At 36.2% G+C, this 13125-nt stretch overlaps 1 protein-coding gene and 1 pseudogene across 1 annotated transcript in view; one reads left to right on the top strand and one right to left on the bottom strand.

The window, feature by feature from the left end:
* The window catches only part of LOC107692804 (non-specific lipid-transfer protein-like), a 14475-nt gene extending 12201 nt beyond the window's left edge, over positions 1 to 2274 (bottom strand). The window contains exons 1-2 of the mRNA XM_016492000.1: positions 2151 to 2274; positions 1437 to 1536 (exon numbers count right to left, since the gene is read on the bottom strand). Coding sequence (XP_016347486.1) covers positions 1437 to 1536; positions 2151 to 2173 — 123 coding nt within the window. The 5' untranslated portion in view covers positions 2174 to 2274. The remainder of the gene's footprint in view (positions 1 to 1436; positions 1537 to 2150) is intronic.
* A 3884-nt stretch (positions 2275 to 6158) lies between these two features.
* LOC107692809 (NACHT, LRR and PYD domains-containing protein 3-like) overlaps positions 6159 to 13125 on the top strand; it is a 12354-nt pseudogene continuing 5387 nt past the window's right edge.

Here is a 13125-nt window from a genome sequence, read left to right as displayed (position 1 = left end):
AAGTTATAACGTATCTGATTTTGAATGTAGTGACTGTATATTCAAGTAATCACAATACCTAAATATAAGTTAAACAGTGGGAGAGTGACTCAACTCTCAAAACGTGAAGTATGTGGCGTGAGATGACACGAAGGCTCTATCACTGCAACTCCGAAATCAGAGCACATTTGAATTAATCATAACCGAAACTAAATATGTTGGTTTATACGATCATGTCTTTTATCTTTTAAACGTCCAGATTGATAAATCCTTGAAAAGACTTGACTTGACTTGCTAGACTTGATTAGTTTTGACTGTGCAAAGTTCTGTATTATGTTCTACAATATGAACTTAACAAGAGGCTTCCTCTAGTTCGGTGTAAAATCATAGAGCGACACGAAGGTAAGCGCATTATTGTTGTTATTTTTTTAACTGTCGGATTATAATTAAGTATCAATGAATGACACCGTTTTGAGTTGACTGTCATGGTGTGCGCATGAACGAATCTGAAATACCTGCTAATTACGTTGCTTTTTCCTATCACTTATATTGGGCACTTTTTGCATTTAAACTGGATTATTCTGACTGCTGACATTGAAAACCATGCATGTGTTGTTTCGAGGGTATCGGTTAATTTCATGATTGCCGTTTTGACAGTGTCTGCTTGCATATTTTATTCATGTTCGGTAGCCTAATTCTCTTTAATGTAGGCTATTCGCCCCGATTTGATCCGTTTACCTGCGAAATTTATCTTATTTATAATTTATATTAGCCTATTTTGTCGTCAATATTTTGTTTTAAGGAGTTAAAATGGCCCTTATCAACCTTGATTTACATATTCTATAACATTATGGAATCTTCCCTTTATGTCGTCATACGGGGAAAGGTTACCTCCCCTTTCTCTGCTTTGCCCGCCCAGAGAATTTGGCTCGCCCATGAGAAAATGAGCTACTACCTTGTGAGGCGAGCGAAATATTTTTTTTTCCTCGAGAGACATCATGGCTTGCAAACGAGCGAAGCATGGCAGTTGCCCCGCCTCTCTCCTCCTCATTAGCATTTAAAGCTACAGACACAGAAATGGCACGTCCTAAGGAAAGCTCATTGTGGGACTGGCTCGTAGTGGCTGAAATTCTGCACCAAGGCTGAATTTCGGGAAAGAGACTTCAGATACAGTACTAGGGACCACTTAGGCCTATATAAAAGCATCCAAAAAGCAGCATGTCATGGGACCTTTAAGGAGTTAAAATGGCCTTTATCAACCTTGATTTACATATTCTATAACATTATTTTGACATTTAAAGTTTTGGGCGGGTTTTTGTGAGCTTTTGGGCTGGAAATCGTCCATCCAATCTGGCAACACTGATTGATCTTGCTGTAGCCTTGGACAGAGATGTTGAGGTGCTTTAACACTGCAGCCCATGAATTCAGATAAATGAACCCAACAGGGCCTCTCGTACCTCATGCAGCTTTTTACTGATCTCCTGGAAGACAGCGTGAGCTTTGAAGCCCTCTAGACCCGAGTATGAGCTGGTCAACACCGCCTGGATGCGTGGAGAGCTGGGAAAGACAGAAATACACACACTCAGAAAACATGGTTGACAGATTAATTCACCCTATAGCTCTTCTGTGTGATCCACGGAGGAAAGTAAGTTCAGGTTTGAAACCAACAGTGCGAGTTCATACTTTTTGGGTGAACTCTCTCCCCCTTTAAGTAGATTTGCACAATGAGGAACACGCTGAAAGAATCACAGAATCCAGTCACATTAATGGAACTTATGTATAATGCGTAATGACACAAAATTGGGCAAATTTTACATTGATATATTTTATATAACATGTTGTTTATTTTGTTATATATAGGCATAAGTAGATATGCGTAAAGCATGGTAATACAAACATAATTTTATTTGCACAATTACAGTGCATTTTAAATGCTGCATTTACTACTAAGTTCAATCCACTGTCATCATTCAAAACACTCTGAATATTTCATATTAGCGAATTAAAAACAGAAATCCTGTAATAAATGGCACACAAGCATGTAAATGACCTCTATATGCTGCTGTCACACTCTCAGCTCCGCAGAACCATTAACGCACTCTGTGTGATTATTATAAGCACATGATGACTGAAAACTCAGGTCTGGTCATCATCATCATCATCTTCCTCACCTTGACACGTGTGGGACTCGCATTGTTGCTGAATATGAACTGCAGACAGACAGGTGATCAGAAGGCCGCTGGCACTCGATCAGCAATACATTTGTATCTGAACGCTACTTCCGGGTTCTGTGGCCATGAGGCAGACCTGAATAATCTCACACTGATCGAGAGGATACATAAGAGTGATTGTTAAATTCGCAAAGTAGCATATACTTTGATTATTTATACATTTTATGTAACCTAAATCAATAAGAACAGTGTTAAAGAACAAATAAATTATGTACTAAAGACAAAAAAAAAAAAAATGATGGCACTAACACTATTTTTTAGGTGAGGCATTGCTGCCACACACATATAATTTTTTCCACTCAATTATGTCGTAATAACTCGTTATAACGAGAAAAGATGTCGTTTTAATGAGAAAAGATTTCGTTTTAACAAGAAAACATCTCGTTATTACGAGAAAAGATGTCGTTTTAACGAGAAAAGATGTCGTTAAAACGAGAAAATATGTCGTTTTAATGAGAAAAGATGTCGTTTTAACGAGAAGAGATGTCGTTAAAACGAGATAAGATGTCATTAAAACGAGAAAAGATGTCGTTTTAATGAGAAAAGATGTTTTAACGAGAAAAGATGTCGTTAAAATGAGAAAAGATGTCGTTTTAATGAGAAAAGATGTCGTTAAAACGACATAACATCTCGTTATTACGACATAATTTAGTGGAAACAAAATATGTGTGTGGCAGCAATGCGTCACCGTACGTCACCGTAATTTTTAAATGTTGTCCAAAAAGGCTAGATTAAGTTTTGGGTTTACAGTTTTATCAGTCCTTGGGCTGCTAAGTGTGTCTGGACACAAAGGACAGAACATCAAACAATGAAAAATCCAGAATCCCATATTTAAAAAGTCAAGTCTAAATTTAAATAGGCCTTTATAACACAACATGCAGCATCAGCAATGGCTGGCAATAAAATGGTGTACCTTGAATGTTAATCTACTTGCAGAGAAAGAAATAAGAGATAAACAGAGCAATAAATAAAACAAAATAAAAGGGGAAAGAACTGAAAAAGTTCAAAAGTCAAAACAAAAAATTCAACATTTACATTTTTATACATAACTATTATTCTAAATATGAGAATATAGGATGTTCACTTTGGGTTTTGCATTTTCGTGAGTAGAATGTTCCCCTAATCTCCATAATCACAGTGCAGCTCATGAATGGCAGCTGTGCTGCAGTAATATTTTTCAGGCAAGTTACTTGTACCACAGTAGCTACTGAAACTATCTGGATTTGGCATTTTCCGAACAATAGTTATCAGTGTACGTTGTATCTATGTACTCACTAATTCAAAAGAGATTCAGGCTCCAAACACGCCATATTTACAAACAAATAAACAAACTAAATAACTAAATAAATGCATGTCTTGGATTAAAATATGTCAATCCTGTATCAGTCTTGTAGATGACTGTGGTCCTTTCCTCTTTTTGAGAGTGACAATGATGCAGTGGTGGAGCATCTTATATTATAACACTTTAAAAATGTCTTTTATACAGATTTGTATAAGATTATAACACTTTATAAATGTCTTATTCTCGTTATTATTTTCTAATAATATTTATAATATCTATTATAGGCCTATTTCAATAATAATATTGGATAATTGATTAAATAGCAATCGTCAAGAATGCGAAAATCACTTAATAACATAAAACTGTTTTCTAAAGTAGTTTTTGTAAAGCTACACTATGTCATGGCTATTTACGTAAATAGTTTTGTTCTTTAGTAATAAAAAAGAATCTAAGCAAAATTGGATTTGTTGTGAAGCACCCCCAGGATGGTCCTCTGCTGTCATCTGCTGGACAGAGGTGGTTAACTATACACCTTCTATTCAAATACAGAAATGATATTGCATTGTGAGTTGCTACATGCACCTACTTCATTATTAGCCTCTCATTGTTAATTGTCACCATTCATGCTTATTTTATGGAAAAAAAGATGCAATGAAAGTATTTATTTTCTCTTTTTTTGAGCAAAAACTAATAAGTAGCTTTATGTTAATGCTAATCTGCTTACATTGCATTTGATTGCAAGGAATTAGGTGAAGCTATCATTCACTCACAGGGTTATTATAGTTAACTAAAACCATTTTTTTTTTTAAACGTTCTAACTTTCGTTATTTGAAATAATATAAACTTTAAAATAAGTGAGAAAATAAGTTTTAAATGCATTTTTTTAAAACAATAATATATATGCAAATGTATTTAATAGGTAAGGCCATTAAATAGCAATCACAAACTAGTTTTTGTTAATACGGTAAATTTGGTTTCACTTTATTTTACAGTACATGCACTTACAGTGTACTTACTGTATACCTAGAAAGTACTGTAATATAAGGTAACTACATGGGGTAGGGTTAGGTTTAGGGGTAGGTTCAGGGTTAGTACCTGGTTATTACCTAGTTGTTGTAATTACTATAATAAGTACATAGTATGTACACGAGTAACAGGACTGTAAAATAAAGTGCTACCGTAAATCTAGTAATTGCTATGAGCCACTACAGTCATTTAAAAATATACAAAATAACACAAAGTGAAAATAAAGTGGCATTTTGGGGGTAACGGAAACAACAGTCACCATAAAGTAAAGTAAATACCACAAACTGTAGCTCAGCTGTAGCGTCTAGACTTTAAGACTAAATGAACTGCTTTATTAAATCTGTAAAAAAAAAAAAAGGACCTACTCGCTGAATTGCTTGTGATTACTGTATCTTTGAGCTTTTTAATTTTTTTTTAATCTGAAAATTCTAAAAGTTCTGAATGCTTTGACTTTTTTTGATGTACAAAATAACGCCACGGCTTTTAGGCATGTTTTACTTTCTAAAAATACCCAATTAAATTCTACGTTTTCTTCCCACTGGAATAAATGTATAAAGGTCTTTTGTTTAAGAATAAATTCATTTGTTTTGAAACCTACTGTACATACATCTGATGCTGGTTAGATCAAATGTTGTGACCAGATCAGATTTATTTCTGTTTCTTTGCTAACTGGCTTAACTGGCCATACAGGTTTTATAGCCTATATGCCTGAACTGATGAAACTGAACTGACTGTTCCTTTTGTGTTTTAGTGTGACTGAGAGACTGAGAGACCCAGCTGTGTATCCATGAAGAATAATGCATGTAATGCAATGGAAAGTCCACCTTGCTTTAGTTCAGAAGACTTTTGTGCTGATGTCAGGTATTTATAGTCTTTGCACATTCAAAACATGTATTGCATGCATATTTACTGAATGAAACCCATTACTTGTTTCTTACTCACTTTGCGGTGCTGATTTCAAAAATGGTTTCTGTTTTTCCCTGGAATGTGACACTTTCTCACAAGATATGATTCATTTCATAGCATTTTTGCTTTCGACAACCATTTGTAAGGTGAAAAGGTTTCTGTTCTCCCTTAAACTGCCAAAAGACATGTCTTCCCTGTCATCCCTGTCTTCTTCTGAGCCAGATTATGACGATCTGTGCAATTCTCAGTCCATTGTCACATGTATGAATTATTCTCAAGACATTATTTTACACCTAATCTTCCACTTTCCACTTCTTTTTCCACTCCTTTGCAGATTGTAGGTTAAATAATACATTATTTTTGAATACTTTCAGGTGCACAGTTAATACATATACATTTATATAGTTTGACAAATCTTATCTTATGTTAAGTCTGTACATGATGGAAAGAACTCTGGATCATCAAATTAAGTAATAGTAGGCCTTTTTTTTTTGTTATTTTTTCAATGTGCAGGGCTATGTAATCTGTTGTAAGGAATAAAGAAATTTAGCGGACACTGTATTCCGAAGCAACATGGAATGAGGAATATAATGATTCATCCTAGTATGCTAATGCCCCTACTACAAATTTATCATACAATGTCACACCCAAGAAACCTCTTCAGTGCCATTTGGATCACAAATTTCTGCTGTTTTTTAGTCTGACTGAGGAAGAATCTCCTGGACCCAGCTGTGTGTCCATGAAGACTGATGCATCAATGGATTGTCCATTTAAATTCAGTTCAGGAGACCCTTCTGCTGATGTGAGGTGAGGGCAGCCTCAGGTTTAGGATACCTAATTCTTACTAAATGCTATGCAATCATTACAAATATTTACATGACTGTTAAAGTGATTTATAGCCTGAATCTGATTTTGTACTTGTTTTATAAGTTTAAAGGTCCCATGGCATGAAAATTTCACTTTATGAGGTTTTTTAACATTAATATGAGCCTAGCTTGCCTATGGGCCCCCAGTGGCTAGAAATGGCGATAGGTGTAAACCGAGCCCTGGGTATCCTGCTTCGCCATTTTGAAAATGAAAGCTCAGATGGCCCAATCTGGAATCTTCCCTTTATGTCGTCATACGGGGAAAGGTTACCTCCCCTTTCTCTGCTTTGCCCGCCCAGAGAATTTGGCCTGCCCATGAGAAAATGAGCTACTACCGTGCGAGGCGAGCACAATATTTTTTTTTCCTCGAGAGACATCATGGCTTGCAAACGAGCGAAGCATGGCAGTTGCCCCGCCTCTCTCCTCCTCATTAGCATTTAAAGCTACAGACACAGAAATGGCACGTCCTAAGGAAAGCTCATTGTGGGACTGGCTCGTAGTGGCTGAAATTCTGCACCAAGGCTGAATTTCGGGAAAGAGACTTCAGATACAGTACTAGGGACCACTTAGGCCTATATAAAAGCATCCAAAAAGCAGCATGTCATGGGACCTTTAAGGGTAAGATAATGAGAGTGCCAAATACATCTCAGATTGTTACTGTGTTATAGGCTAACTGAGGGCGATCCTCCTGAACCCAGCTGTGTGTCCATGAAGACTGATGCATCAATGGATTGTCCATATAAATTCAGTTCAGGAGACCCTTCTGCTGATGTGAGGTGAAAACAGTCTTGTGGTTATAGAGATAAATCGGTTAATAATTATGTGTTCTTTAAACTGGACGAGCAGTGAAAACAGTGATTTGGAGGTATGGTGTACCTGTACACTAACTATGTGTTATACTTTATGTATTTGTATTTTTACAATAAACTCGTTTACTGTACATGTAGAGTATGTTAAATATTGTATGTATTTAATGTCTGAATAGATCTTTACCATCAATCTTAATGTTCTGACTAACCACAGTAACAAGCAGGATGGGTCAGTGTCTTCCACTGGAAAGAAGCAGCTGGGCTCCATTTTTAAGGTAAGGGTGTTTTTGCATGTGTAAATTAAACTAAATGGAAAGTCTGGAAAGATGACTTGACTGGATGACATAAGTGACTTTATAATCACAAACATTCATCTACCTATCGGAATGAGGAAATATAATTTTTTTAAAGGGGTCATATGACGTTGCTAAAAAGAACATTATGTTGTGTATTTGGTGTAATGCAATGTGTTTATGTGGTTTAAGGTTCAAAAAACACATTATTTTCCACATAATGTACATTATTGTTGCTCCTCTATGCCCCGCCTTTCTGAAACACGTAGATTTTTACAAAGCTCATCGGTCTGAAAAACAACGTTGGAATTGCCCCACTTTATAGAAACAGTCTTTGTGCACAGAGCATTGTATAAATAAACAGTCCTCGTCCTCCGTAAAATGCGCTGCTTACATCTGAATTATTTTTTATTTATATTTGGTTTGAACTGTTCTGGAACAGTGTTGTAAATACAACTTAACCACTGATTTCTAGTTGTGTCCTCTTTTGGAAGACCAAACAAAGTAGTTTCGCTTTCACACCGAAACACACAGCATCTCCACGACATGATGGCGGCGGCAACAATACTACAGCGAGAATCAAAGTTACTCCTTCTTTCTTTGCGTGAACATTTGGGTGGCGTTATGTAACACTCCAAAGAGAAAGTAAAATTTGAAATTGCATCATATGACCCCTTTAATTTTGCTTTACGGACATCCACAAAGATGATAGAAAAATATGATTAAGGAAATCTAATTAATTACTTTATTTGCCTATATTAATATTTTCTAAGAAAAAAGATTTAAAAACATTCAATTGTGGTAGGTGAGTAAAACCTATCAAAACAGATGATTAAGGAAATCTAATTAATTACATTATTTGCCTATGATAATATTTTCTAAGAAAACAATATTTAAAAACATTAAAATGTGGTAGGTGATTGTACCTATTTGGGCTTGGCTAACGTGTTGTTGTTTGCGGTGGCTGCGTTTTGTAAGTGCTGCTCGTCTTGAATTGTGTAAGGCAATGTTCTTCGGAATTAATAAACTTGCGGTCATTAGACCGTTACCCCTTTTCATATCTTGTCTTTTTCTTTTTCTGGCTAATTTGGAACTTTTTTACACCTCGTCACAACTGCACCAACTGTATTACAGTGGCTGGGTTCATATCTCTCAGACAGGCAACAGTTCATTAGCATTGATAAATCCAAATCTTATTCTGTCACTTTTTCTCGTGGCGTGCCTCAAGGATCTGTCCTTGGTCCACTTCTATTCTTAATCTACAACATAAAACATATTATTATTATTATTATTATTATTATTATTGTGAATAATTGTAAGATGAAATAACTTGTGAAATAACTTGTGAAATAAATTCTTCATTTTTTTCGCTCAGGCTACAAATACAAACATCAAATAACGTAACGTGATTCATTCTGGTGCTGACTCTGCTTGTAACACTGGTACATTAATTCAGCCTTCCTATTAGTAGATGGAGATTAATTGTTTGAATATTCTCTGGTTTCAGAAGCTTGAGGACAGTCATTTCTCTATTGAAGAAAGAGCTGATGAGGGGTTCAAGGCACTACTGAGCTCAGATTACCCAGTGTCCTCTGAGATAGAGGAAGAACATCAGGTCAGAGAGGGATTTCTGAAGATCACACTTCACACCCTGAGAAAGATGAACCAGACAGAACTCGCTAAAACACTACAGACCAGTAAGAGCTCATGTGACTATTATATCTCCTTCATTTCAGAGGAAAGACAGTGTTTGTATTAAGTTGTTCACACTCTGTTTTACTTGTAATATTATGTATTTCCATGTGAAAGAGGATATGCAACAAGCAAAAAATGTAGGTCAGGACTTTATACATTGAGAATTGATTGGAATAAGATTTTGCATCCCTTAATTTAGGAACATAGACAGAAACTGTTATTTCTCTTCATCTGTTTATCAGAGCTGGCCCCTTTGTATGTGAAAAAGCACAAATCCAGACTAAAGGATACCTTTCAACGAATAAATGAAGGAATATCAAAGCAAGGAAACTCGCTTCTGAATGAGATCTACACAGAGCTCTACATCACAGAGGGAGGGAGTGGAGAGGTCAACAATGAACATGAAGTGAGACAGATTGAGAGAACATCCAGAAGACCAGAGATGCCAATCAAGTGCAATGACATCTTCAAAACCTTACCAGCACAAGACAAACCCATCAGAACCGTGCTGACTAAAGGTAAAGGAGTGGCTGGAATTGGAAAAACCGTCTCTGTGCAGAAGTTTATCTTGGACTGGGCTGAAGGGAAAGAGAATCAGGATATTCACTTTATGTTTCCACTTCCATTCAGAGAGCTGAATTTGATAAAGGAGAAAAATATGAGTCTGATGGGGCTTCTGTATCAGTTTTTTACAGGTACAGAAGAGCTGAGATCAAAAGACATTCATGACTATAAAGTCCTATTCATCTTTGATGGTCTCGATGATTGTCGACTTCCTCTAAATTTCCGGAACAATCAGAGGTTGTGTGATGTAACAGAAGCAGCCTCAGTGGACGTGCTGCTGACCAACCTCATCATGGGGAATCTGCTTCCTTCTGCTCTCCTCTGGATCACCACTCGACCAGCCGCAGCCAGTCAGATTCCTCCTGAGTGTGTCGACCTGATCACAGAGGTACGAGGCTTCAATGACCCTCAGAAGGACAAGTATTTCAGGAAGAAGATACAAAATGAGAGTCTGGCCAATAAAATCATCACACACATCAAATAATCAAGGAGCCTCCACATCATGTGCCACATCCCAGTGTTCTGCTGGATTACAGCCACTGCTCTAGAGGCAATGTTACATGAATCGGAAAGCGGAAAGATCCCCAATACTCTCACTCAAATGTTCACACGCTTCCTGATCTTTCAGACCAAACTGAAGACCCAGAAGTATGAAGGAAAATGCGATGTGGATCTTCAGCAGACCAAAAAAAATCTTCTGTTACTGGGCAAACTGGCTCTTGAACAGCTGGAAAAAGGGAACCTGATCTTCTATGAGGAAGACCTGAGAGAGTGTGGCATTGATGTCAGAGAAGCGTCGGTGTACTCAGGAGTTTGCACACAGATCTTCAGAGAGGAGTTTGGGCTGCACTTGGGGAAAGTCTTCAGCTTTATGCATCTGAGCATTCAGGAGTTTCTTGCTGCTGTATATGTGTTTGTGTCCTTTGTCAACAAAAACCTCTTCACTTCCAAGTCAAAAATGCAGGAATTTCTAAAGAGTGAAGTGGACAGGGCCTTACAGAGTGCAAATGGACACCTGGACCTTTTCCTCCGTTTCCTTCTGGGTCTATCACTGGAGTCTAATCAAACAGTCTTTCGAAGCCTACTGAAACAGCGAGGAAACAGCTTTCACAGTGGACAGGGCATCGTTAAATACATTAAGATGACGATTAGGGAAAATCCCTCTTCAGAGAAATCAATCAACCTGTTCTACTGTCTAAATGAATTGAATGATCATTCTCTGGAGCAGGAAGTACAAATATTCCTGAAGAGAGGTAGAAGTGGTATTTCCAACCTCTCTCCTGCTCAGTGGTCAGCTCTGGTGTTTATGTTGCTAAACTCAGAAAAGGAACTGAATGAGTTTAAACTGAGTGAATATTATCCATCTGAAGAATGTTTATTGAGGCTGCTGCCAGTGGTAACAGCATCCAGGATAGCCGAGTACGTCATTTATATAAATTCTAATTACGCTTTTCATTAGTGAAATACCAGATGTCTATTGTTCTGCAGTAAGAAAATATCATGACAGCAGTCATAATACTGTAAAGTCTTATTACAATTCACACAAACAAGATGAAAGTTAATTAATTAACCAACAGCAGCATTTTCCTAACTACTTTTGACTGAATAACTTTTGTAGTTTTAAAAAGAATTCATATAAGTGAACGAATTAATTCAGTTTCACTAGTATTCCTTACTTGAATACTACTGTTAGATAGACCTGCCTGAAAAAAAATATTTCAATTCTATATTTGTTATATTGCATTTATTTTTCCTGTTATTTCTAATTTGCTGATTTGTTTTTATTTTATTACTGACTGTTTACTTGTCTTCATTAATCGTTTGAGAACTTTATACTTATATCAGTTAACCTAGTAGGCTATTAGCTTTTGCTGTGATATTTGGAATTGAGGATTGTGGAGTTTTTACTGGTAAAAAAAAAAAAAAATTTTTATATCACTTATTTTGTGATATATCATTAACTGAAAATTAAATTACTCATATTGTGATTTATGATTTTGGTCAAATCGCCACCACTAGCTTGTAACCTAATATAGATCAAGCATTTCTTGAACTGGGGTTTGGCTAAAATGAGTATCAATAGAAAATTTGTGAATTGTGAACAAAAAAAAAATACATAATTGACGCTATATAACTAAATGTATGATAGGCTTACAAGTTCCTGCTAAAATCAGCGTTATAGTTTATCTGTGTGCATACCCATTAATTTCCTGTCAATAAAACACTTTAATTTGCGGATATAATTTCTTTCCTACTCTGAGTAAATGTCATCTCAAAGATGAAAGTTGTTCAGCTTTGGCCAAAATTCTCAGCTCATACTCCTCAAGTCTGAGAGAACTGAACCTGAGTAACAATAACCTGCAGGATTGTGGAGTGAGGATGCTCAGTGCTGGACTGGGAAGTTCAACCTGTCATCTGGAGACATTAAAGTAAGGTGTGTGTGTGTGTGTGTGTGTGTGTGTGTGTGTGTGTGTGTGTGTTTAAATTGCAATTTGTCATTCCCTAAATTCCTCTCAACGAAAAGAGAGATAATTCTTCTATTCTAAATTGTGCATTTTTACATATGATTTCTTGGCAAATGTACATCATTCTTAGTTCTGCATGGTAGACTGTTAACTACAGAAGGTGAGATTTCATTAAAAAAAAACAGACACCAAAATTTAGTTCGAAACTTTGTGAAACACTGCACATGCCACAAAACAGTGTTATTCTTGGTGTAAACTAAAATCTCTGCTCTGGGTCCAATTTGCATTGTGTACATCTTTTTCCATCTTTGCATTCCTTCTCTAAACGATTTCTTTGTTAATTTCACTGCAGGTTATCTAATTGCTGTATTCGAGATGAAGGTTGTGCTGCTCTGGCTACAGCTCTGAAATCAAACCCCTCACACCTGAGAGAACTCAATCTGAGCTATAATTATCCAGGAGATTCCGTAGTAAAGCAGCTCTGTGGTGTACTGGAGGATCCACAGTGCAAACTTAAGAAACTACAGTGAGTGACATTTTTTATAACATATTTATATGGCTACCAATACATTTTAATAAACAGCAAATATTTATTTGCAAAAGATATTTGCAAAACGTTTTCAAGTGCTTCCATATATCCAACTTATCCTAAACTAACTTTTCATCACTAAATGGTAAAAAACTACCCTCTTTGTTCTTTTTTTGATTCGTGGTGTCTTAGCAATTATTCTTAATAATTACATTTATGTAATATCAAACATTTTATGATACACCTCTGCACAACTTTAAGGGTCTTTTTTATAATATACTACTTTTTTCGACTAATTCTTACTCATTTTTCCTGAACTGTGCATTTGCATTTTAGAAACTTAGGTTATGTTTTTTCTCTGTCCATGCAATAAATGCACGTCCTTGAATGAGTGGAATTTTCTAGAATTTTCTAGAACTACTTGGGTATTGTCAATGGTATGACACATACAGAGAAGGTCAAGTTTACAATTTAAAATCA

The sequence above is a fragment of the Sinocyclocheilus anshuiensis genome, unplaced genomic scaffold (assembly GCF_001515605.1).
Source record: "Sinocyclocheilus anshuiensis isolate Anshui unplaced genomic scaffold, SAMN03320099.WGS_v1.1 scaffold871, whole genome shotgun sequence".
NCBI lineage: Eukaryota > Metazoa > Chordata > Actinopteri > Cypriniformes > Cyprinidae > Sinocyclocheilus > Sinocyclocheilus anshuiensis.
This window is presented reverse-complemented; position numbering and strand designations above follow the sequence as displayed.